This window comes from Amblyomma maculatum, chromosome 11 (genome assembly GCF_055883805.1).
Source record: "Amblyomma maculatum isolate TAMU_Amacu chromosome 11, ASM5588380v1, whole genome shotgun sequence".
NCBI classification, from domain to species: domain Eukaryota; kingdom Metazoa; phylum Arthropoda; class Arachnida; order Ixodida; family Ixodidae; genus Amblyomma; species Amblyomma maculatum.
This window is the reverse complement of record NC_139354.1, coordinates 36,697,211-36,723,318: the sequence shown is the minus strand read 5'-3', so window position 1 is coordinate 36,723,318 and position 26,108 is coordinate 36,697,211. Positions and strand designations below refer to the sequence as shown.

At 45.4% G+C, this 26,108-nt stretch overlaps 1 protein-coding gene and 1 non-coding gene across 2 annotated transcripts; both read right to left on the bottom strand.

Moving 5' to 3' along the window:
• On the bottom strand, window positions 1-21,505 carry LOC146173511 (uncharacterized). The gene is made up of 6 exons (XM_084585210.1): window positions 21,370-21,505; window positions 13,442-13,652; window positions 10,153-10,990; window positions 6,759-7,026; window positions 3,208-3,456; window positions 1-527 (listed from the first exon to the last, which is right to left on the bottom strand). Exons 1-6 carry the CDS (start codon window positions 21,503-21,505, stop codon window positions 1-3), a joined length of 2,229 nt encoding a protein of 742 aa, XP_084441336.1.
• A 4,169-nt stretch (window positions 21,506-25,674) lies between these two features.
• TRNAL-CAG (transfer RNA leucine (anticodon CAG)) lies at window positions 25,675-25,758 on the bottom strand. Its single transcript has one exon. It is a non-coding gene; the product is annotated as a tRNA-Leu (tRNA).
• Between the last annotated feature and the right edge of the window lie 350 nt (window positions 25,759-26,108).

Below are 26,108 nucleotides of genomic sequence, written 5' to 3'. Positions count from 1 at the left end.
CTACGTAAGAGCACTCAATGCCGGCAGGTGCGTCTCGCAGTGGTGTAAACCGTAGCAGTCGCAGGTTCCCGAACGTTCGTCAGGCCTCGCGGGGCACTGGAACACATCAGAAAAGCGACGGTAGTAGCCAGCAAGGTCATTGCAGACCTCAGTGGCATAAGGTTGTCCGCAGTGGGAGAAGCACAGAAGTCGAAAGAACAGCTCCCCAGTAGGGAAAACGCGTTTGGCTGTGGTCTTGACAGCAGCCTTCGTCTTGCGGTGCGATCGCTTTGTGGTGGTCTTCTTCAACTCAGAGGCGCTGTACTTCCTCGACTGCCTCTGCTTCAGGAGCCATGCCAGTTGTGCCGACCAGCGGAATCGCATAATATCTTTGGCGACACCGGTGGCCACAGGTCGCCCCAGCACGGAAGACGCGGAGAGAGCAAAGCACCGATCTATGTGGCTTCGCGCCCACGACGGGAAGTACACTGCGTCGGAGTCCAGAATGGAGCGGAGGACCAGGACGCCCAAGGTTGCGTACGTTGTTGCTGCCGTAGGTAAAACACAATCCAATACATACAAATTAAAGGGAACGTGAAAAATGCCTCCAGTGAAGTTTTCGTTCAGGACTCTATGAAGCTAGATCTTCCTTTTTAGTGCATAAGCACTACATTGTGACGTGTTGCTGTACACAGCAATTATTAACAGCTGTGTACCAAGGCGTTTCCGAAATGGCGGCAAGTCCCGCTTTATGGCGCTCTAGTCGCCGATCGAACCGTTAAAAGCAGGTATTTATTGGGTAAAATTATGTCTTATTTCAGCCGCCAACACAATAGACTCTCAGTTTGGGCCTGTTCGTCAGAATGCATAATAACAAGAGGCAGAGCAAACAGACAAGGACGAACACAAGACAGCAGTACTGTCTTTTTGTTATTATTTTAACACAAAGCTATAGGCGCCAGAAGATTTTAGTCGACATTCTCTGAATTTTTGCCTTCTTATTACCCTCACGTTTTAATGTATTCATTAACGTTACAATACTGGAACGGAAAGCATTGTTTGAATGGCCTAATCACCCAGCACTAAGCGCGAAGCCTTCGACTAACAATACTCCTGGTGTCGGAAAATGGCGTTAGTTTTTTGTGTGTAATTTCTCTCGGGGTTTTTATTTTTTTTTTTTTACTACATACTCAGTTTTATAATTATGTCTGACCGTAAAAAACTGAAAAAACGTGGGGACTTTCACGCGCGAAATATATTTTGTGTCATACCCAAAGTACACTGTCACAGACAAATGTTTTGGCAATTCGAATTCGCGGAAAATATTACTGCGCCAGGGTCCATCACAGTTAGTGAACAAACTTCACTGAGGCATGAGGAGATATAGTCCTGGACGAATGTTATTTATCTACCAAGCATGGCAATGATGTAAGGGATATTTTTTTTTAAATAATATTTGAGAAATTTATTTGCTGTATCTGCCGGCATTGGACGTCTCGGCAGAGCTACAATATCTCGATTAGAGGCCGTTGTGCTCATCGTATTTCCTATTGGGAGTAGTTCACACCAAACCCATGACCAAGACCTCGAGAAGTAAATTTGCTGCGACATCTTACCCCATACGAGCTGAAAAGTAGTTCGCCATGCGAACGGAATATTGGCTCCATGCACTCCTCAAGACGCGCAAAGGTCGGCGCAGCCTTCAGCGCTACTGATGGCTACTTTTGCGTCCATAGTGTTAAAGCGGTCCAAGGAATATTGTGGAAAAAAAATTTAAAGGCATTTTTCTTATTTCACGTCGCAATCGCGCCGCTATCCAGTTTCGGCTGCTGGGTGTCTTCCACGTGCACGTACGCGGTGTTTTAAAAATACCACTCCTTCGAAATGACGTTTCATAATTTCTCAATTTGTTTTAGGGTGCACTGGGCCTTTCTTCGTGAAGGGCTGACATTGTACTCGCACTCTGCAATTATAAAAATGCGTTTCAGACTTCTGTTTACATGCAGTCCTATGGGGCGCATTACCACTCTGGATACTGTAGGTGCCGCTAGTGGCGCGCACGTCGCCCTGCACAGAGCCTATAGAGTGAGGCCATAGAAAGACTTTCCCACAGCACGGAAATACGAGATTGATGGAGGCCAGTAGTGTCAAGGGGAAATTGGCTCAATGGAAAAAAAAGTTCGTAGTTTAGAGGTAAATTAATATGTAATAATTCCATTCCTAATAAGTAACTTTAATGATTTTTATTACTTATTTATTTTCAAAATGCTTATAACTACAAGCATGACCTCTTGAATATAATTTGCACTGAGAAGCATGCGGTTTTATGCCATCCCGCGGCTACGTTCGAACATTACCCGAGATTTAGAGCATTATTGTAATTCGCTTATAGGGATCGCGCTATTCAAAGTCTCAGCACCACTGCACGCTCAACTGCACAAGGATTAATGACAGTGCACTGCACCTGACGTCAAGAAAGGTAAAAGAAAGCGATACCATTTTGTTGTAGGCTTATAGAACCTGGTAATGGTAGATACGACGGTTGATAAAAAATGGGGAAAGTACACGTTGCAGTACACAATTCTAGTTAAGCAGTAAATCTCGCATATAGCTAATTAGTAGCTCAAGACTCATGCATTATTTAGGCATAAATCTATTTCTTGCGCCTGATTAGTATATCTTATATATCGATTTCCTTACTTGTATGCTCTTATTTCTGTAAGCTGCTGCACTCTTCCGACTCAATAAAGCACGAAATTACCGCGTTTAGATGCAAACGGGACACGCGAATAGCATTCACCCACTTAGTGTAACGTATTCCGGGTACGTGATTAGCCTTTGAGGCGTATGCTGGAGTCCTTATGACGAAGATTATAGTCCGAATATCAATAAGGTACGGTGCACCGTCACTCTAATTGCTCTGATACTTGTGCCCTCTAGTGGTCTCCATTATATGCCCAAAACATTACCCGTCAGCTTTGAAATTTTTGCCCGTCTTGTGTACGACTAACACTATGAATACAACCTAGTGCTTCTATGGTTGCAATTCCTAAAGATAACCAAAGGTTTTCACAGCCCTCGTATTCACTGATTACGCATTGGAGGGATCCTGGAGGACCTACTCTTGATGGGAAAATTATATGTCAGAGGCTTGCATTATCTCCGTGAACCTAGCGTTGTCTAACCGACACGTATATCCGCAAAAATTGGCATTAAAACTGCACTCACTTATCTCGTGATCCTTGTCTGCGGATAGGTCCGCAAAGGCGCCAATGCCAGACACGTACGCCGAGCTGATCAGGAAGCGTCCGTCGTCACGGTAGCCCAGGTGTCCCCTCAGCTGATCTTGCCAGTGCTCTGAGGGCGCTGGACGCTGGCCAACCTTGGCGGCGACAACTGCGGCTACGTTGGACAGGAACGATTGGCCCATATCCGCAGGGAGTGGTTCCGTGGGTAGGCTGTCGTTCCCTGACTCGTCTGCATGAGTGAATCGAAGGGCTGACATTTGTCTATTCAGCCTTATCATGATCATCAGCATCATCACCTGCCTGAATATAGCCCTAATTCAGTACATCCATGGCGCTGCACCAGTATCTCAGAGCCCACTTCCTTTTTTCTTGTCTTTAGAGCATTTCCATGTCAAAATGTTAGATTTAGGATATCAAATACGAAGTCAATGCGGGATTAGCATGTCATGCTCTTTTGGATGGATAGACGGATTGATGGATGGGTGGATGGATGGAATTTAGCACCGTACCATTTGAAACGGGGTGATGGCAGTTGTGACCATGCTCAGTTTATTCTTTGCTCCCAAAATATCTTTAAGGTTGTTGCAAATAGGTACCCTATTCCGTAATTTGAATTACTAGATATAATTTTACGTCACCTTTCTGATTTTCGGCTGGCGATTGTCCAATCGCCTTTTGCTAACTGCCACCACAGATTCATTCATCCGGCCACTGGTATTACTAAATGCTAGGGCCCCAGGGAGAGTGACTCTGCTTGAATCGACGTCCGGATGGATACCACGACATTCGAGTACAAGAGCTTCAATTGTTTCCGCATATGTCATCTACTTGGTTAAATTTCATTTTGTAGCTGCGTGTTCAAGGACACCCTGATCGGACTTCAAAAATAAGGACACTGCCCATCGAGTTACGAAAAAAAGATTCCTTCTTGATCTGCTTTCTACAATTTCTATTGAGTCGTACACTTTGCTTCTTTACCGTAGATATTATCCAATTTTTACCTTCTGTGCATTTTATATGTTCTTTAACGCTCTTTACTTCTCTGTCCTGCGTGCGCAACATTTACGGGCTAGTTTCCTAGTTATTTTCCTCTACTTTGAGTCAACGCATTTTATGTCTATGTATACGAATACTTTAGCAGCCCCCCTGTTAGTCTCCACTTTCCTCAGGCGTTTCTCATATAAGCCACCCGCATTTCGAAAGATGTGCAACCCATATCTTCCTGCACCGCATGTTTGTGGATTTTTTTTTTTTTTTTTTTTGTAATGGGCAACTAGTGCTATTCGTCCAACTGCTTTAATTTATTTCAAATCGGGATATATAACTGTTGGCGCCATCACACCATCGCCATACTGGACAACGCACAATCAGTGTTTGGATGGCGTCACAATTTTGACACGGTATCACCGCGAGTATTTTTTCCAGCACATTTTTCTCAAATCTACAGTTTTCAGCGAGGGCGACGACGTTTCGACAAAATGAGCAGTATGCGCTGTTTCCTAATTTCACGGTGGATCTTCCTTATCACATATTGTTAATATATAAAAAAATTTCCTTCACTGAGACCACCTATTTTCTATTTTTTTACAATCTATCAGTAGAATGTATGGACAATTAAAATGATCTTCAGGACTTTGAGTCGCCAGCGCCACGAGTCATGTTATCTCAGCTTGTCTCAACCCTACACATTACAGATATGTTCCTACATCTGCTTAGCATGGCTAAACTTTGATCACTCTTTTCATTTGTGCACTCTCGCTGTAAAGAAAACAATAAGACGCGGAAGGAATTGTAACCGAGCACTAACCAAGAATTGTGAAGCTAGTTTCTGTCCCTGAAGTCAGATGCTTCAAAAATTCTACCTTTCTCATCACCCCGCTGTTTTTTGCACATTCTTACTGCTGGACCACTATCGGCCTATACGCAAGAGAGACATTCGCTGGCAAATTCCCCGCAATTCATACCACCCGCATTTTAGCGGCACCACGACCTTATTATGCGAAATACTGGCCCGTGCAACCCCGTGACTTTTGGGCCGTTCTGTGAGTTTTCTGCTGGCACATGAGAGTTTCGTTCCAAATATGTTAGGAACGCTGTTTCCAAATCAATACATCTGTTTTCAGAAAGAAGTTTATTTGGTCTATAGCCCATTCTATTACTGGACCCAGTCCGCACGACAAGTGAATGATAAAGTTTGAATTGTGTCTACATGGTGAACATTACGATAACACAAATGTCTTGCAATTATGTTGTGCACTCTGTCACTTGGTACGAATGATATGCGGCCGCAAAGACAGCCAACCAGTGTTCCTTTTCACCTGTACGCATGTGTTAAAGAATATATTATATATATATATGTACATGTAGTGACAGACACAAGCATGTACGCTAATCTTTTAAACCGAAACGACGGTATTACGAGGTTCCCTCGTTTTCTACCGAATCAGCAAAAGAAAAAAATCGGTGGCCTAAATTTAAAAAATTAAAAAAAAATTGTTCTTTTTTTGCCATTCTCTCGTGCTATAACCTTCATCATTGATGAGATTGGTCTTGAATTCTCTGCTACGCCCATAGCATACTGACCCAATCGATTCCCGCACATCAAGGGGTTAGTGAGAGAAACTGACGCACACTAAGTTCCACAGGCGCCAAACTAGGTTCGGGTGCTCACCGCTCAATCGATTTTAGCGCACCCAGCGGTTCATGCGAAAACCTGGCAGGCATTTCTTCGCTCGTTTCATTGGCGCCAAAATTTGGTTGCTTTAGCTTTACCATGGTTTGTATGTGGCTGGAAATTAGCATAATGCCAATTTTTCTTCCCTACGAAGAATATCGTCTCTCCGCAATTGATTGGTATAAGTTGAAGCAAAAAAAAAAGGGGGGGACCTATAATGTCGCCAGATATGGGTTCGTAATTTTACCAAGAGCCTTTATATGCGTTTCGCTTTTCCTGTTTTCCGGAATATATTGTCATTGATCTGTAAGTAATTACAGATTTAGCATACCGTGATCCGCGATCCGCCACCGTGACCCTCTACCGCTCGTGGGCGGGGCGCACAAGCTGATTAGTTCCGATGCGGCAGGTCAATGTGCCGACATCAAGTATGTGGCGCCATCTATCGGCATCAAAGTGGTCTGGGCATGCACAATAGAACGCGCGGTGGCGGATCACGGTAGCGGATCGTGGATCACGGTGTGCTAAATCTCTCTATTAATCAAAGAAAATTATCGTCAAGCAAGCAGTCTATTTTGAGTCAATTTCGAAGAATCGGCACAGAAATGGTAGGCACAACATATTCCTACAGCATAACTGTTTGTTTCAGTGCGACTCATGCTTGTCCATCAGCTCACTTTAGAAAGGTTCGTATTTCTAAGAGCCCAGTTCCCAAGCGGCACAAAATAGCGGTCCAGTATCGGTACTATTTTGCCAAGACACTGACCCTATGTTGATTCAGACACTTCCGGTGCCGTACCAATATTAAGCCAATCGTTTGGTCTGCCTGGGTTAGAAAATGTGCTCTATACGCTCACCATACATGACCAACTGTGCCCTGCTTAGTCGGCGCGTGTCTATGAGGAGGCCACCGTTGACCCTGCTGTCGTTTCTAATCGCGGATGCTATGTCCTGGAACAGTTTTCTCGCTTCGTCCACTTGCGTCCGGTGCTGCAAAGTTCGTGCCACCCAGAGCGGGTAGAATCGATCGAAGTGCATGGCTGTCACTTGGAGGCACGGGGGCACCGTCGACGCACCGTGCGCCTCTTCCTCAACCATCCCCAGTGTTGGCGCGTACTTCATCACCTGAGATGGAGATATGAATCTGTTTAAAATGGAGCGCAATGGACTATATGGTGGTTCTTGTTTCATATATGTTCGTAGCTTCGGTGCATAAAGAATTGGATTATGATAAAGAATGCACGGAGTGTTCATAAATGAAAACAAAAGGCTTGCCGATCTAATTAAATCATGGAGTATGAGTTGATGCAGTTCCTGTGTGCGAATAGTACATGATGACAGATTGTACGGCGATAGCGTCGACCTGTAGGTTGCATGCCTTCCTGGCAATCCAAGGACCCTAGGTTTAATTTCCACCCCCTCCTTCTTTCACTTTTAATCTAAACTCCTGTCGGTCGGTAACAAACGCACACCTGAGAAATCTGATGTTTATCCGAGCATTTTGGAGTGGTCCTCAAATTTACTGCTACATCGGGAATTTTCGCTCCTGACTAACGATGCCGAGGTGAGACACCAAACTTCATTCGACATGTGACACTTAACGCTGTCACGTTATAGATGGTTGCATGAATTACTTACTCTTTGTCGAAATTATGTGACCTGACTTTTCCTTAACTTCGCCCTTAAGCCTCTTAGCTCACATCGCTGAGGAGGAAAACACCGACATAATGTACCTACCCTACTTTCACATGGTGGGGACAGAAAAAGTCTATAGGAACATGGATATATTTGCGTAACAAATTCAAAAATATTGATTGGTCAATCTCATGCATCGATGAAGAAAACAAGCCAAGTGGCGCTAATAAATTATCACTTCTTGACCTTTTTATTCAGGTAAAACACTTACAATGAGCGTATAACACAACGCCTTTCCAACTCCTATTACACTTATAGCACGTAGCCAGCTCTTTAAAGTGAGCAATATATGTCAAGACAAAATAGGCCTCTTTTACCTCATTGGCAAGGCAATCACTTCACTTTTTCCCTTCTAACCGACACGGCTTTCAAATATCTCGAATATCTCGTGCAACTCGCAGTTCGCTCTCTTTATTGACTACTTAAGATATGGCATTTTTAATAACCCCGCCTTCCTTGGTTTTGTAAAACCTTTCGGCAAATTTGACAAATTTATCCATAACCGTCTTTTATAAAACACGTTTGCCTGAACCTTCAAAAATAAATGTTTAATTTGTTTGGCAGCTTAATTTCCAACCGACAGCAGCTTGTTCTTACAAATAAAATTTGATAGCATTCCTTAGTTGTATATCTAGGGTACGTCAGTGGCCCTCCTGGGACCCTGATTTTCCTGACGTACATCACAGATTTACTATAGCGAAATTTTGCTATGAAGTTCGCATGTTCGCAGACTATTGGTTCGCATAGCTCCCTGTAATTAACAGCAGCGACCTCTTGATACTTGACCCTAATATCCAAACCACCATGGTGGTGCAGGGGTTAGGGCGCTCGACTTCTGTGCCTAAGGATGCGGGATCGAATCCCGGCCGCGGCGGCCGCTATTCGATGGAGGCGAAAAGCAAGGCGCCTATGAGCTGTACGATGTCAGTGCACGTTAAAGAAAAAGAACCAGTGCTCGAAATTTCTAGAGTGCTCCCCTATGGCTTAGCGTATAGCCAGAATCGCTTTGGGACCCCATAAAACCAAAGCAAACCAAGCCTAATAGCCAGCATGAGCCTCTGGCTATGGATCCTTGAGCATTGTGCGTATTGTATGTTTGTAAATGGATTTTTGTTTGAATAAAAAAAAAGTAAACATTTCTTCCATATTTTTATTGACGTCATTCGCAATCATCTTTAAATTATTTGATAAGCGATTCGGAAGTAACGACAGTGACTGCATGTATAAATTTGAAAATCCATTGAGCACGTGATTTGGTCACTCAGGTTATTGAAGAAGCTCCCTGCGTACTTTGTTAGTTGCAGTGAACTCTCTCCCTTATTACTTAGAAAGTCTTTCTTGGCTCATGGTCCTAATCCCGTGTGCGCGAAATCTGTGGGCAATATCCGTTCGCAAGGTTCCGCGAGATGTGTTCTCGTCTAGCGTTCCTGCCATTTGCAATCCCACACTTGAACGCACGGCAAGAAACGCCACGCGACAATAGCGACAGTGTACTGTCCAAACAAACACTTGCCAGAGAATCTGCGACAGATACATCACCTTTTCTTCCCTGTAAACAATTATATATACCAGTGCAACAAACGCGCGCCAATGACAGGAACTTTCCACTGTGCGGCATGGACTCAGTCTTGCTAGCAAAAAAGCAACAAAGGGCGCGCGATATACCGTATGCAGCAGCAACGCTCATTCTTTCGCTTTTCGCCAGTGCAGATTCTGCAGTTCTCTCTGAACTTTTTAACATATACACATGTATGGGGGCCTTATCCAAAGTTACTTTTCAACATATGCGCAGCAGTACAGAATCTTCGCAGTAAGATAGTTTTTATCCGCTTATCATTACGATGTGCCCGAAATAAAATTCAGGGCTATCCTTGTCCCTTCATCTCAACGCCAGAAAATTTTCAGGCTGCTTTTCATACGCTCCACAATTGTGCACTACTTATTCTCTATTACACCGCACATACTATGGAAAGGCTGTCTTCTCTTACTCTCCCCAGACATGTGCGCATTTATGCCATTTTTATTTATACTGGAGAAGACTGAAATTACCTGAAAAACGCCATTGTTCATAAACTTCTGCCACCAACCATCAGATTACCCTACTTCTGAATGTTGTACCCCTCATGCATACCGCCTCAGTACGGCCTTTGAAGTGTTTATGGATAAATAAACGGTTTGCCAGCGAATGCCGTGCGTTTTAGTTCTCGAGAGGTGGAAAGTCTCTATGAGTTCGCGTTGAAGTGCCTATTAAGCTACTGTGCCGAAGATAAAAAAATAGTACGTAATTGCGTAACGATATGCATATATTTAAAAACAATACAATGCAAGCACAAGACGGGCACAGCCTGTACCTAAAAACACACAGTGCTCCCTGACAGTCGTCAAAAGCTACTTAACATAAGGACATCATTTTGTCAATGGTTGCAAAATGGACGACACTGTGATCTGTTTCTCAGAAGTGCCCTTCGTAATGTGATCCCCAGCCATGCAAGATTATATTCAGCATGTCCTAAATTCCCTGATCACACATTTTCGCAAAGTTGATTCATCTATTACCTGTGAAAGCAGGATGAAAAGAGTGTAGACGCTGGCGCAAGGAAGTGGCTGCGTCCTCAATGCGTCGATTATGTTCCGAATCACACTCGCTCCCCTAATCTCCACAGCTTTCCACTTCTCCGCACTCTTGAGCCTCGCTGCAAGACCGCGCTCCAGTGCTTCCGCCCATTTCACATAGGGAGAGATTTCTCCTAGGTCACCCAGATCCCCGACCACCTTCCAAGTCCGGTCATTAGGTTTAACTCTGATGTTCTCCACGACTGCGTCAATCTCGAATATTGTCGAAAAGTTGACCTGGGCAGATGAGAGCGTAGCGCCAATGTCTTCGAACAAGTCAACCCCAATTATCCTCGCCCTTCTGGAATCAAGCGAGCAGGCCGACACCAGTGTATCGCCCACATCGATGCGGAGCTCTGCGCCGATGAAGAACTGGATCCGAAGGAACGATGCCAACCCGCTCTTCAGAGTAGTGGTCACTGCGAGCTCCAGAAAAGCGCCGAAGCCTCGAACATCGACCCAATCACGGACGTCGATTCCCAGAGTGCGAAGCAGAGAAGTGGCGCTGCCTTTTTTAGCGTAGCCAGCGGCCATAATAGAGCAGCTGGTGTAGAACAGTGCCATCTGGTCTTCAAGGCTTCTAGGGGTTCCGCTGGAGTCACCGAAATATTGTGCCGCCCTGCTGACGAGCTCGTGCGCCACATGATGGTTGAAGACTCGCATGTGTTCCTGGAGGTACGTCCCCCTGTCAGGGTCTCTGGCTCTCCACCAGCCACACACGTGTTCGTGGAAGTCGATGCAGGGGTTCACTCTAGGGTTCATTGCGTCCAGCGGGTATCTGCATAGCGAGAATCGAAAAGATGTCAAAACACAAAGTTATCTTTTCAGGTGTAGATATTTAAAAAAGCATTGCAAGAAGACCTCCGGTAGGGCTGGCATGGCGAGCTGTGTGGAGGAGGTGTGCTGTTTCCGTACTGTTTACAGCGGACATATGCCTCTCTATCGGATCCAGTGTTGTCCGCACCGTGGCGCAGCACATAACTAGAAACACATTCAAGCGTCTGCTGGAACGTGCGGACAAAGTTCAGGTTTTGCTGGTTGTGAGGTGGTAGCAATGAATTAATAGGTTCGTTCTATTTTTGCAGTGAGCGGAACTCAAATATCTTTCTGTAGAGACATCCCGTTAATAGTGTAGCCAAGGTTAGCTACCATGAGTTGTTCGTGGGACTTACCTGATTACCCTGGCTCTTTCATTTTCACGCTTGACCGCAGGTTAAGAACACATGGTATGCTAGCATACGTTGACATTAGCATAAAACTGAAAAACGAACAACACAGTGCCATTCAGCAAAATCAAGATGGACCGCTGCCTCGAGAGCTATAAGAACCGAAATCAATAAATTCATAATATCTCATTATACATTTTGTCGTAAACTTAGCCTTCGGCACCTATTTTGAATATAGACTGTGCCACTGTGATCATTTTCACTGCAACCTAGCTGAGACATTTCGCCCTTATCTGCCGGGTTCTGAAAACAATATAAAATATATGACATTTTTTTCTTGACCGCAATACGCTACTGGGATGAACCCATAAGCAGCAAATACTTCACCAAAGAACAGTGGCAGGTTCTGTTGTCAACCCTCCGCATGGATGATGAATGCAATCTAGTCGGCCGGATCCAGGGCATGTCGTGGGTTCGCAGCTTTCTGGACGGAGGAAGCTACCCACCTATATGTCGTAGACTTCTTTCTTCCTTCAAATAAACATTTACTTTCCTCTCTGACCCATTTTTCACTTCAGCTTGTTCATTTCTGGAGGGAAAGGACACAGACACGCACACCCCAACGACTGACACGATGCAAAAATACTTGCTTCGTGCCACCTAGTGCATGCATTTTCTTTGCTTGAAAATGGCACAGCATACGCATGTTTAATTTAAACAGGGATAAGGTTTTAACACAGAGGAAGAAGATGGCTACACAGTATGAAGAAGAACTATACGAAGGTTTAGAAGGAGCTTCAGTTTGCTATCCGAGCCAACGTTCCTAAAAGTGGACTCATATTCGCCTAGGAAACGTTACTCTCATTCATTGCTGTTATCTTAAATATTTGTACACTGCTCTCGCTTAACCTTATCAAGTATTTTAGGCCGTGTAAGGCTGAGCACGTTACACTGGCTGTTACATAAATTATTATGAGCAATATAACGATAAGTGAGAATCCTGCCCCCAAACAGCACACTGTTGAATTCAAAGCGAACTAAAGTGCGTGCTGTGAACGCGTTCGTGCTACATTTGTGCGCCTGATGGTGAAAAAGGCAGCGAGGAACAGTGAGAAAAATTGTTGGGCTTTAATCAAGGCTTGAAACTAGTGATGTGAGCGAAAGTTGTGAGTTGTAGAGATAGCCTCTCAAACACCGCCCTTGCAATCCGCGAATTTTTTTTGTATATATTTTTCTTTAACAACAATATCATTCGAATTTGCTCTTAACTTAGGTTTTGGAGAAAGGCGCCCTATATTGTTTGGTGGAAAACATGGAATGGTGGACGTTAGTGCATGTGGTGGTGTCAGTGCACGTTAGAGAACGCCAGGTGGTCGAAATTCCCGGAGGCCTCCACTACGGCGTCTCTCATAGCCTTAGTTGCTTTGGGACGTTAAACCTCACAAACCAAACCAAACCAACTAATTCTGGTAAACGTCACACCTCCTTTTTGGCAGTCAAGCGGACTGTTTTTGACGAAACAACGGAGGGAAGTAGTAGAGTGATCGGTTTAAAATATTTTCTTTTGCATTTCACTAATATAATGACATTATATTAACCAATCTACACTAGTGAGGGCAGCAACGGAGGATCGCAGTCGCGTAGCCACAAACCACGACGTAATGATCGTAGACCAATGCGATTCTTCAGAGGGTCTCTTCGGAAACACATTCGCCGCAGTGTTTTATAGCTGCTTCGAAAAACCACTTCAGTTTAAATGTTGCCACACTATTTAAGGGCAACTGCAAAAGGGGGCAGGGTAAAAATACAACACATAAAAGAATTTCGTGTTTCACACATCGCACAATCAACATAAAATACAAATACAAAAATACCACAGTAAACCTAAACATAAGAAAAAAATTAAATTCCATACAAGACATCTGAAACTCATAATGAGAGAATGCTGCCATAAGCTCCGGCACCTAGATTGCTTCCAGCGTGATTGTTTTCAGTGAATAAATCTAACACATCATTTGAACAGCAGCAAATTGTAGGATAAAACACAAGAGATGTGAGTCGCTCACAAAGTCGCGTTCTGGCATCCTCCTGGACTGGTGCTGTCTATGCAGGAGTCGAAGAAATCGACAGAAGCTACGAGAGCTGCAGCATTCTTCTTGGGGCCGCTTCGCATCTGAATTGAGATCAACTGTACAACGATGATCGGTCCCACGATAACCAGGATGAGGCAGCAGACAGCATCGGCCGGTACACCGCAGAGATCCGTTAGTTTGTGGGCTGAGTGCGGAGGTAATGTGAATCTGGTCATTAGCTGCCTACTCAAGACGAAAAAAACTGTTAGGTTACTATTATTCTTTCTCTTCGTCGTTGAACGCCCAAAATTTCCGCGACAATTTAGGCTGTTTGATTCAAGCGATTAATATCTGAGGTCCTAAAAACAACCGAATAATTTAGAAGAACCTTTTCAATCCTCAGATTCTAGAAAGAAAATGCGCAGTAACTTATCACAAGCAACTTAATACATGAACATCTCATCGAACTCTCATGCTTTTTTTTCTTCTAGATATAAGCATCTTCACAAAGTAAATTTATCTACCAGCCATCAAGGGATGCCGCTAACTTGTCGACCGATTATCATCGAGGAAACCATTGCGAACAGGGTCGATAACAAATATATCTGAGGCATCATCACCTTCAGGACCGCTTAGGCTGTCCTGGGCACTAAATTAGTGCAGAACGGACATCCAATATATTTGAGGAAATTTTCCATGGAAACCTAAAATAAACGTAATCGTGCCTGGCACGCACAACGAAATACGACACTGTTAGAGGGTGAAGGGTGGCTGTTCCTGGCCCTACGGGGTTAGGACTGGTAGGTCAACGCAGCAATCCTTCAGAATCCTACAACCCTGGGAGTCGGTGCCAGGTTGTATAACTACGTCCGAGACTTCCTCAGCCAGCGCACAGCCACTTACCTTTGGCGACCACTGCCTTCCGGAGATCATGCTAGGTGCACGAGGTACGCGCCAGGGCGCCGTCCTCTCCCCTATACTATTCAACATAGCACTTCTTCACCTACCCGAAAAATTAGCACAAATCTCCGACATTCATTTCAGCATCTACGCCGACGACATCACTGTCTGGGCTAACCGTGGCAGTGATGCCGAAATAGAGGAACACCTACAATCGGCACTAAACACCATCGACACCTATGTAAGGAAACGTGGCCTAACTTGTTCCTCTTCAAAATCAGAACTCTTTCTCTACCGCCCCAAGCAATACAATTCAGGCAGTCCGCTTATTTCCCTCAAGCTTGACACCCATTCGATCCCACTAGTATCCAAAATCCGTGTACTCGGTCTAGTTCTTCACTCCCATGGTGCACACGAAGAAGTCATAAAGACTCTCCATACACAATGTCAACAGACCACCCGACTGATTCGCCGCATAGCCAACCACCGGGCAGGCTTACGCGAGCGAAACACAATTCACCTCACGCAGGCTTACGTTATAAGCCGCGCCACATATGCCCTCCCATACCTCCCCCTCAAACACAAGGAGAGAGACCGGGTGAACACGCTCCTACGAAGTTGCACGAAAACGGCTCTACGACTTCCCCCCAGCACATCTAATGCCCGACCCTTAAACTCGGTGTGCACAACACTTTCGAGGAACTTAGAGAGGCTACATTACCGGCACAAATATCCCGCCTATCCAACTCGGCGGCTGGCCGCACTTTATTAACCCACTTAAACCTTAACCCAGTTACACACCCCATTGACGGTGTCCCCCTTTCTCCTAACCTCCGCGTTAACCTCATCATACCTTCCATCCCTAAAAACATGCACCCTGAGCGAGACCAGGGCCGCAGAATAGCCAGGGTTCACGCCCTTCACAGACAATATAGCGACGACCAAGAGGTGGTATACGTGGACACAGCGGAATATACGTCAGGCCCCCGTATGGTCCTGGCTGTAGCAGACAATCAAGCAAAGCTGCTTACTTCCAGCTCCATAATCACTAATTCCACCACAGAGGCAGAGGAGGCAGCCATTGCACTTGCTCTCATCTCTACATCTGCCACAAATATTACCTCCGACTCCAAGTCTGCGATTCTAAATTATGCCAACGGCTGTATATCCCGCACCGCTGCTCGCATATTACTCTTCTGCCAGCCCCGGCACCCCATAACCCTCATCTGGACGCCAGCACATGCTGGCCTCCCTGACAACGAGGAGGTTAATTCCCTAGCCCGAGGTCTTACTTTCCGGGTTAGAGGAATGGAGCCCCCTCTACAGGCCGAGGAGCGCCTGCTCTCCTTTCGCGATATTATCTCGTACTACCGGGATAAACGAAGGGAATATACACCCCCAGCACCCTCTCTCACCATAGCGCAGGCCGTACACTGGCGAAGCTTCCAGACTCGGACTCCATACCCTACGCTACTACATGTCAGATACCCAGACCAGTTTCCCTCATCATGCAGATTCTGTGGCAAACCAGGACACTTCCTACACATCCTTCTTACATGCCCCACCTTTCCTCATCCCCCATCACCGAACTTAGCAAAGTCCTACTGGGATTTTCTCATGAAGAGCGCCTCAAGTCAAGACCAATAGAAGATCATTTCCAGTGCTATGAGGAAGATTGCTCTTCAAGGACTTTCTTTTTCCTTATGAGGGTGTCTCCCATGTAGTAAGGGAGCACCCAAGTGCCATGCAGGGGGCTTCGCCCCCAATATTTGTTCCAAATGGCAGCAAAATGTTTCTACCACCACCACCGCTTGCGTTGACGGCTAGCCTGCCACCAAATGTTTATCTGTTGTAGTCCGTCATTGCACCCGCCACCACTTAGGTGGTGAAAGACGGCTGTTGCGGCGCGCGTCTTTCTCTCCCTCTTCTTTTTCTTTCTGCTCTACTTTCTCTCTTCTGTCCGCACGAGGTAGCGGAGGTGGCTCAGCTACAGAGCCAGTAGAAGGCCCGTGTATTTTCTTTTCCTCCCTCCTACAGCCACAACAACCCGACACTGTTAACTCTAGCGATCAAAAGTGTAATATCTTATATGATTGAAGGCGAAACCAAAACAAATCACAAGAATTTTTCGCACATTAACTACCAGACAGAGAAGCTAATTTAACGCCTTGCATAAAGTTCGGAGCCTGCAGCATTTCACTTCGAGAACCGAAAACAGAAAGGATAATGAACGGAATTAGAAACGAGGAATTCCTTTGATGATCAGAAAATCTCCACGTACGATACGCCGCTTCGAGGTTCAGTTTAGTATATATTGTTTTCCATAGCTCCTAGCTAAGTTTCGGTGTTATGCTGAATACTGCGGAGCTCCTGTGGATGGAATTTTTCTGGCAGCTCACTCATGTCATCAGTGCTACATTGAATAATTATTGTGAAAGCAACCAGCGTACAGCGTTTTTCTAAACATTTAGATGTGTTAATACCATCGCTTCGTAAGCATCTGAAATCTACACTGTTACTAAACCCTGTCAGGCTAATCTATGTTCCTGAGTTGAACTGCGACGTGAAATACAAAGGGTATTGCTTCAGAGCGCGGCTCTGAAAAGAGCTCCCACGAAGGCCCTTGCACACTTTTACACCACCGTCTGTCTTCGTAAGTGCATGGGGCTTCCGCTGCAATGCACATGAGCTTACGCCTGCATCCATTAGGAGGACATTCTATGAAGCCTGTGTATGGTAACGCTACCCTTTATAATGGGTGCTCATGCGGTTCCAAATTTCGGTTCTAGTTCTTTTATGGTAGTGGCGATGGTTTCCCTGGTAGCGGCGAATGGGACACCGTCACAAATTTCTCGTATTCATTAAATAACATGTTGCGAGATTTACGGAGAATTCTTGCCCAGCCTTCATCGAGAGACGTAGCCTGCCCCAGGCTTACGGGTAGTGCAGCATGAATTGTTAAGTACCTGAAAATCAAGTGTCCGCTACAATTAAGTGCTCGATTATTTCGTGCTTGGATTGAACATAGCTTATTTCTTCATTTTCCGTCTGTCGCACTATGCGTCCGCGTCTACCTATCAAGTCAGTGTGGAAGGAGGGACCTTCTACATTCCAGTTAGGGACCGTCATCATCTGTCTATATCCACTGCAAGGTGAAGTCATTTCACTATCCCTCCAGCTTACTCCTTCCAGTGCAAACTGCGCTCACCGTATCTTGTTCTAATTCTTCCTAATCTTCTTCTTCCTAATTATATCCACAGACCTGACTTTTATACCTGTACCTACTACGCCTCTCCTCTTCTAATCCTATAAGTTACCCTCATCGATTAGCTGTTATCTTTTTGCCTGTGCATTACGTGTCCTGCCATACCCGTTTGTTTTTCTTGCTATTAGAATATCATAAGCTCGTCTTAACGCGCCACTTTTAAAGGCCGTGTTTTTTTCTTTCGGAAAATTAGGATTTTGCGGTGTAGGCCCTGTAAGCGAAAAATAGCAGGCATGGCTATCTCTGGCGGCAGCTAGCAAGCTACAAGTCTGAGCAATCATTCATGATATATCGACACCTCATGATGTCAAAAAGATGGGAGTAGCTGTCGATTTGAAGTCGGAGTATTGGATGCATGGTCGCGAAGTCAAGCACACTACTTCTAGACAATGCAGACATGTTTATGAGAATTGGTTAGAGGAGGGGGGGGGGGGGGGGGGGGACTCATACCTATCACTGTAGTCAGCTAACTGCTTAACGTCAGAGCTTATAGGGCTGTAATGCTGTATGCTGTAATCGAATGTATGAGTTATCAGGCGCGAAAGTTGAAATATTGGCGAATACGCAGCAAAACCTACCGCAGCAGGACGCAGGCGGAAGCCATTAATGCTATCGCGGCATTCAATTAAAGGCGAAGCTTAAGTGTCCAAAATATTTTTTCTTCCCCTGGCCAACTCTATTCAATTGTTACACCGACTATTTCATTACACTACCATTCTGCGTTAACCACTGCCCCGCCCGCCGCGGTGGTGCAGTGGTAAGACGCCCGACTACTGTGCCGGAGTACCCGGATTCATTCCCGGCCACCGGCGGCTGCGTTTCAATGGAGCGAACTGAAGTGGCGTCCGTGGGCTGTGCGATGTCAGTGCTGTTGTTGTGGCTGTAGGAAGAAGGAAAAGAAACTGCACGGGCCTGCTACTGGCTTTGTAGCTGAGCCACCTCCGCTGACTCGTGCTGACAGAAGAGATTTAAAACTGATTTATTTATATGAAGGGAAAGGCGCGGTAACTGTCTCACTTGATTTCTGTGGACACCGCAACCGCGCCGCAAGGGAAGGGAGGAAGGTGGGAGCGAAAGTGGAAAGAGAGAAAGAGGAGCCGTAATGGAGGGCTACGAAGTAATTTCGACCACCTGGGAATCTTTAACGTGCGCTGACATCGCACAGCACACGGCCGCCTCTTCATTTCGCCTCCATCGAAACGCAGCCGCCGAGGTCGGACAGAAGAGAAAATATAGAATAAAGAAAAGGAAGAGGGAGAGAAAGACGCGCGCCGCAACAACAGCCGTCGTCCACCACCGAAGCGGTGGCGGTTGCAACGACGGCCTACAAGAGAAAAATTCGATGGCAGGCTAGCCACAGCCGCAAGCGGCGGTGACCTATCTGTCCCAGCCCCAACAGGGGAGTACTAGTGCACGTTGAAAATCCCCAGGTGGTCGAAATTACTCCGGAGACCTCTACTACGGCCGACTACCAACACCTTCTCGACTTTTACAAGGCCTGTTCACATCCTCCTCTCCCCAGCCCTCTACGTCACGCTAGTTGTCCTTTTCTCCCAACACCGTTGGCGTTTGGACGGTACACCATCGCTCCTGTTTTCTCTTCGTTCTCTTTCACTCCCACCTTCCTTCCTTCCCTTAAGGCATGGTCAGGTGTCCACACAACAAGTGTGACAGACACTGCGCGTTTCCTTTCCTGTGAACCAATTATTTATATTATTAACCACTATTTATGCCCAGCCCTTTCCGTTAGCCTCCAAGTTGCTGCCGAGTAAAATACAGCTGCCATGGGCTCTCTTCTGCGAGATAATAACCAACTCCTGTTTAGAAGCAGAGAATGCCTCCAAAATCAACACTATTTTCTTTCCTATTCCTTTGGCCATCTTACTCTCCTAGTTCAGTCCTGCTCTCATTTCCGCCTATAACAGATGTAATATCCTAGAACCTCCCCCCCCCCCCCCTCCCTCGCAGTCACTTCCCGTGGTAAACTGCTGCTCGATTCTGAGTTTGTTTGGTAATACTACTTTACTTTTCTGTATATTTTTTTAACTCTTGTCTCCTCGGCTTTTCTTGATTGCTTCCAATTCACCACCTAAGTTGCTCAGCGTGGCAACATGATCAGGAAACATGCATTAACAAGGTATAATTATATGTGTCCTCAAGGCTAAAATCGAAATATTTGAGCATTTTTTCAACACTCGGGGATCAGCACTACAAAGATTACGACTTCTTCTGTGACAATCTTCAATAACTGTTTTTGATGGGTTCCTTAGTGGAGAATTCCGACCGCTGTAGACGCTATATATGAACGCATACAATTAATAACTCTTCTATTCATGTGTTTATGTCACAATCCTTTTGATCTAAACATTTGAAAACTGCATGTTCATGACTCATTTTGCGTTGCAGAAGTGTTCCGATCATGACCTGGATAGTTGAAGTGCAGCTAGAAAGCGTTGTTTTCTTCTGACAGGGTGAAAGTGGAATGTTCGATATCACACTGAATTACCGCTTCAACTTGCCTACCTGGAAAGCGACCTAAGGTTAAACGATTATTTGTAAAATACCCTGTTCAAGCAACCTTGTAGTCAATGCAAATGCAGTTCTGCTGAAAGGACTTCAACGCCTTACACTTTTTTTCTAAAGTTTCAGAACATTCTTGTTCTTCAGTCGGATTTCCTCATTTGGAACATGTGTCAGGCACTGAAACTGCAGTGTTTTACAGTATTCGATAATTACGAAAGTCATATTTTCATGCACAAAACTTCTGAACGACGTATATGCAATAACAGAAAATATATAAGAATATAATATAATCCACCCCACGGCCCTCTGCGTCTACAACAGGTCAAGCTGTGGCCATCTGGTAGGAAGTTGTACTGACTTGCACAAGCGTATAAACGAACTCGCTTAGTTTGAGACCCGAAACTGCGATGTTCTCCTTATTTCATGAGAAATCAACAGTCCTACCTGCCGTGGCGCGATGGTTGAGTGGCTCCCATGTTTGAATGGTGAGATGAAGGTCGCAGATGCAAATGCCAGTCACGGTGGCCGCAGTTTCTTGTCCAGCTTTCCCCAACATTATTCAATTTAAGGGATTTGTTGGCCGTCAATAGACAGAATCTTCTTGTCCAAATGGGGATACTTTGAACGTTTATCTTTGAGACGAATGAGGATCCCCGAAAGATTGTACGCTAACATGGTGATCATTATTGACCAGCTAGTTTTTGTTTACAGCTAAACTTAACCAGATTTTTGCGTTCGCACAACATATATTCCTTAGCATTAAAAAATCCACGGAAAGAACCCAACATCACGGATTTCCCCTGGGAGATTTAGTGTACGGCACGACGCGGCACGTGGTGGAACTCAGGGAAACCTAGTATCATTCATACAGACCTAGGATACGTAGGGAAAGGATTAATGAAACTGTGTACACCGTTCCGTGCCATCGGTGCTCCTCAGTGCCCTTTAAGAAATGCCAGACGGACAATAATTAAACCAGAAACACCACCATAGCCCCTCTCATAAGCGAAGTGACACTACTCGGCGTGCAACCCTACGTAACCTTCACATTTCTTTCTTAGAACTTTAAAGCCGTGCTACATTGCGCAGCACTGTCCTCACTCCTGCAGCAAGTTTACCACAACGCCAGTAACACTAGTAAAGGCAGCTCCATAATGGTGGTAATAATTTGGAAAACGCGACTAAATTGTACTCATATATCCATTTCTAACACTAAATAGGCATTTAGGCTTACGTGTCGGTGCAGCACTGGCGGTGTCCTGCTCTCGTCCCTTGCGCTCGCTCTGTGCCGGGCTGCCATCCTGAGCAGCCACCGCATTGACGGCTGTCGACTCGACAGAGCGCGACGCTGGTCGAAAAGAGCTACACATCACCGGAGATGCCCCGCGATGCGCGTTTAGTTGACAGCCAGGCGTCAATACTGCGACCAGGCAATGATATCAATGACGGTGCGCCTCGCTAAAACGTTAAATAATACAATATGTGAGGCGGTACACTGTCTTCATAGGGAGGTGGAATGAATAAGCAGAGTGATTTCTCTTCTAGTAATCAGAACAGGTAAAACAATCTTGAGTTTAACACTCGATGTTTACAGACCATAAATTATATGCAAGCGTAAACAAAGACGAAGTAATGTATTAAATGAAGCGGCCATGCACGCACATAAAAGAGGCGATTGGAGTACTTCGGATACCTTGGAAAGAGAGAGAGAATGGGATTTAAGAAAAGGATACAGTCCACGAATCTGGAATCACCGCCTGGCTATGGCCAATCCCGCTGTTATTATGTTTCATTTTTATGAGGGCAATAACAATATAAAAACTGGTGGAGACGTCGACAGGTGGTGGAAACCCTGTCCTCCGGCTCCACGATGGGAAATGGAGAGAAGGAAAGTAACAAATATTTAGAGGAAATGATATCAAAGTACCATGAAATTATTTGTGGTGGTCCAAGTTATTTAGGAGACTTCCAACAAACTTGGCGATAATCCGACGTCTCACGCAATATGGTGCACATGTCCTACATGTACAGCAGCAGTCTCTGTATACGCACCGGCACACAGTTGCAGAGAAGAACTTTACACTTTCATTTCAGGCACACATGCGTAAACACGTGCACCAAGCACTGCGCCAAAAAATACCAACGCACATGTCCGCACACACCTGCCACCACTGTACATATACGGGCACAGTTTCAGAGAGGAGCTATACATTTCCTCATGCAGACACAAGCGCGTAAACGCGCACACCACCGCACCATAACATATTCAAAATACGCATTTACATGTTCCAGCAGAAGCTCGTATGCATGCAATGCACAGCAGAGCAGACGCAAATACGAACTAACGTTTGACGAGAGCCTTCAACGCAAATCATTTATCACAGTTTCACCCTGGTGCCTAGAGTCGATTTCTAAGAAAGTCGCGTTTTAGATACGGTGGCTTGAAACGAAAAGTAGCCGATCTCACATGGCAGAGGCACTTGTCGACATTCTGCTTACTATTCGGAAACATGCATAATCTCCATTTTACGAGACTGGCAGTGCTCCTTACAAAGCCACTTGTCGAATGAACGCCGTCAGTAAACCACCTCACGCGCCTCCTTAGTGTATGTTCACGCGGCTATGCTTTGTTTGTTACGGATTTCGGGACCACGTATCGTAGATTGTGACCGCCTTAACGAGAATGGTCTCTTATTATAGCAACCCAGGTCTCAGATGTTTCGGCAAACCAAGCCCCTCACCCCCCCCCCCCCCTGCTTTATGTACTCCGCGATTGATGGTGCTGTGCAGGAAGTTGTCACATGCAGTCTATGCACTTACAGACAGAAAGGTTGCATTAGTGATGCTAATGGGCTTCCTGGCGTGCACATACGAACCACACATTCTGAGTTTGGAGCAAGACGAACAAACCCTCTCGACCAAGGCAGTGAAGACAAGACTGCTGATGGAAGAAAAAAGAAAGCTGCGTCGTGACGAAGATCGGTTAAGCGACCAAAAGAGTCAGACAAGGGCCCTGATCATTAAAGCTCCATTAAAGACTCAGATCAAGCAACCAAATGAGAAGGTGCATCATCAACTTACTGTCAATAAGGACAAGAAGGTTCGTCAGTGCACTTACAGTATGAAAACGAAGGTGCGATGCTTTGCTTGTGGCAAAATTGGTCATGTTGCCAGATTGTGACCACTTTCAAGACGAAGGGGATGACCACAAAAAACTCATCGCAGGCAAAGATTTCAACACATTGGTTTTATGTGCTAAAAATGTGATAACAGCGCTTCCTTATGTGTGATATCTTGATAGCGGTGCTACTGATCACATGACCTTGCACAAAGCAAAGGTCACTAACTTCAAGCCATTCGAGGCAGGAGTAGAGACTGCAAACAAAGAATCCATGAGTGTCATGGGGAAGGAAGAGTTCAGATTTAACTATCTGAAGAGTACGATGGGTCGGTCATCACTCTAGAATGTGTCCATCATGGGCCCAACTTGAACGGCAATCTACAGTCAGTCGGAAGAATATAAGAGCGAGGATTTCACTTGGCATTCGCCGGGGGCAACGCCGAAGTTACAAAGAACACCGGTGAGCTAATTCTCACTTCAATTCGAGAATGAAGACTGTACTCTGTCAAAAAAGAAATAATGTCGACGAAGATGGTAAAAACAAACTACGTAGCTTTGTGGCACAGACAACTAGACCACCTTCACCAGGATGCTGTTCGACGCCTCTGCGGAGCTTGTAAAAACCCTCTGAAATACAAATGTGGCACGTGTTGTCTGGGAAAGCTAAGGCGAAGCAGTTTCCCAAAGGGCGAGGCAACATTAGCTAAGATTCCACGGGAGCTGGTGCATTCAGGTGTGGTTTTAAAGATCACACCAATGACCAAAGAGGCCTCCAGTTACTATGTAACCTTCACAGATTACTCAAGATATGCTGTCGTGTACCCCATGAAGGCCAAAAGCGAAGTGCTTCAGACAAGTACAAACGCACGGAGGAAAATCTGCACAACACAAGGGTGAAAACTGCGCGATGACCATGGAGGAGAGTACACAAGCAGAGTTCAACGAGTACCTGGACAAGCAAGACATAAGGCACCAGCTGGCCATTCCTGGCACACCTGAACAGAATGAAATTGCAGACAGAATGAACCAAATATTGCTTGACATGACAAGCTGCCTTTTCATCGAATCAGGTGTCAACAAAAGGATCTGGGCTGATGCCGTTGTCACTGCAAGTCACGTCAGAAACAAATTCCCGCCGAAGGCGGTTGAAGAAGTCACCAGAAGTTCTGCGGACATGGGGAGAAGTGAAAGTGGACCACCTAAGAACGTTTGGGGGCAAAGCATAAAGTGTGCAAAGCAGACGGTGCAAGGAGAACAAGTTAGACCCGAAAAAAGAAGAGTGCATATTGGTCGGCTACCAAGAAGGAGTGAAGGTGTACAAGCTTTGGAGCCAGAAGGAATATCGCTTCTTTGCAAGTCGGGACGTTACCTCTGAAGATTTCCTCCAATCCAAGCTAACCCAAGTTGCAAGAAGCAAAACTGAAAAACATGCGACACTTATTGCACAATCACGTTACAAGATGAACATAGCTTGAGCGAGTCACATGATGTTGGTTATCAAACATTATGGTATCGCAGCGCTGGCAGACAAAGACAAAGGACTAGGGACACACACAACTGCGCACAGCGCAGTTGTGCAGTTGTGTGTGTCCCTAGTCTTTTGTCTTTGCCAGCGCTGCGATACCATAATGTTTGATAACCACCACCACTAGCCCAGCAGTATACCCCACATGATGTTGGTAGTTCAGATGGCAATGATACTGATTGCAACTATACTGACAATGTTGGCAAAATCAATACTAAAAAACATTTTACTTCATCCCTGAAGACGTGCGCCGTGTCGCATTCCATAATAACATGTTGTAAGATGTTTTTTAGTATTGATTTCGACGTCACGTGGCCAGGCCTCTTGTAGCCTGCGTGCCAGGAGCGGGGAGTAGGGGGCCTCCTAAATCGGTGGAAATTAAAGTTTTAATCAATCAATCAACCTCTTGTATTTCGACGCGCCTTGTGACAGTCCAGTGCAATGTGACAGTGTTTGCAGTGCATGCCTTTTGGCGTGCGCTTGTCGACGTCCACTCGTCGACGTCCTCGTCAGATTTCACACCTAAGGTGCGCGACAAGCGATAATGCTGCCAATTTCCCACTGCAGGTGTTGCTTGGCCGGCGCCACTCTCTTGAGCCATATTCGATGGTATGGGCGGGAGACCAGCGAGACGGCGGGCTGGTTGAAAACCACAGGGATCCGTGTTGACCCAACCCGCACCTCCACCACAACTGTTACGTTCAGTACGTAAAGGGGTGTTTATTTGTAGTCCAAGAGGTGCGAGACCGCAAGGCACACCAGCAGCTTCTTCTTCCCAGCCTCTTCCTTTTCCTGACGCTCCGATGCACGTGTGGCATCCCATGTGTGGTGAATAACCGGCCATTAGTGCAAATTGAGCATTACATAAAAAAATGTGATTTTCTAAAAATTTATGTCAGAAGTGGGATTCGAACCCACGCCCGGAAGACCGGACTGCGACCTGAACGCAGCTCCTTAGACCGCTCGGCCATCCTGACAGGACTGCCGAATGCTGATTCTAGTGTTGTGTTAACAATGCCAATAAAGAAGCCCGCGTTTTGATATAAAGGTCCTGAAAATGTATTACAATATCATTTCATATTTTTAATATAAAAGTGTTATTTTTTTCTTGATTACTTGATTGATTGTTTGATTGATTGATTGATTGATTGATTGATTGATTGATTGATTGATTGATTGATTGATTGATTGATTGATTGATTGATTGATTGATTGATTGATTGATTGATTGATTGATTGATTGATTGATTGATTGATTGATTGATTGAACGTCCTTTATTGAATACTTTATATTACACATATTGCTCAGTGCACGTAATGGGAAATG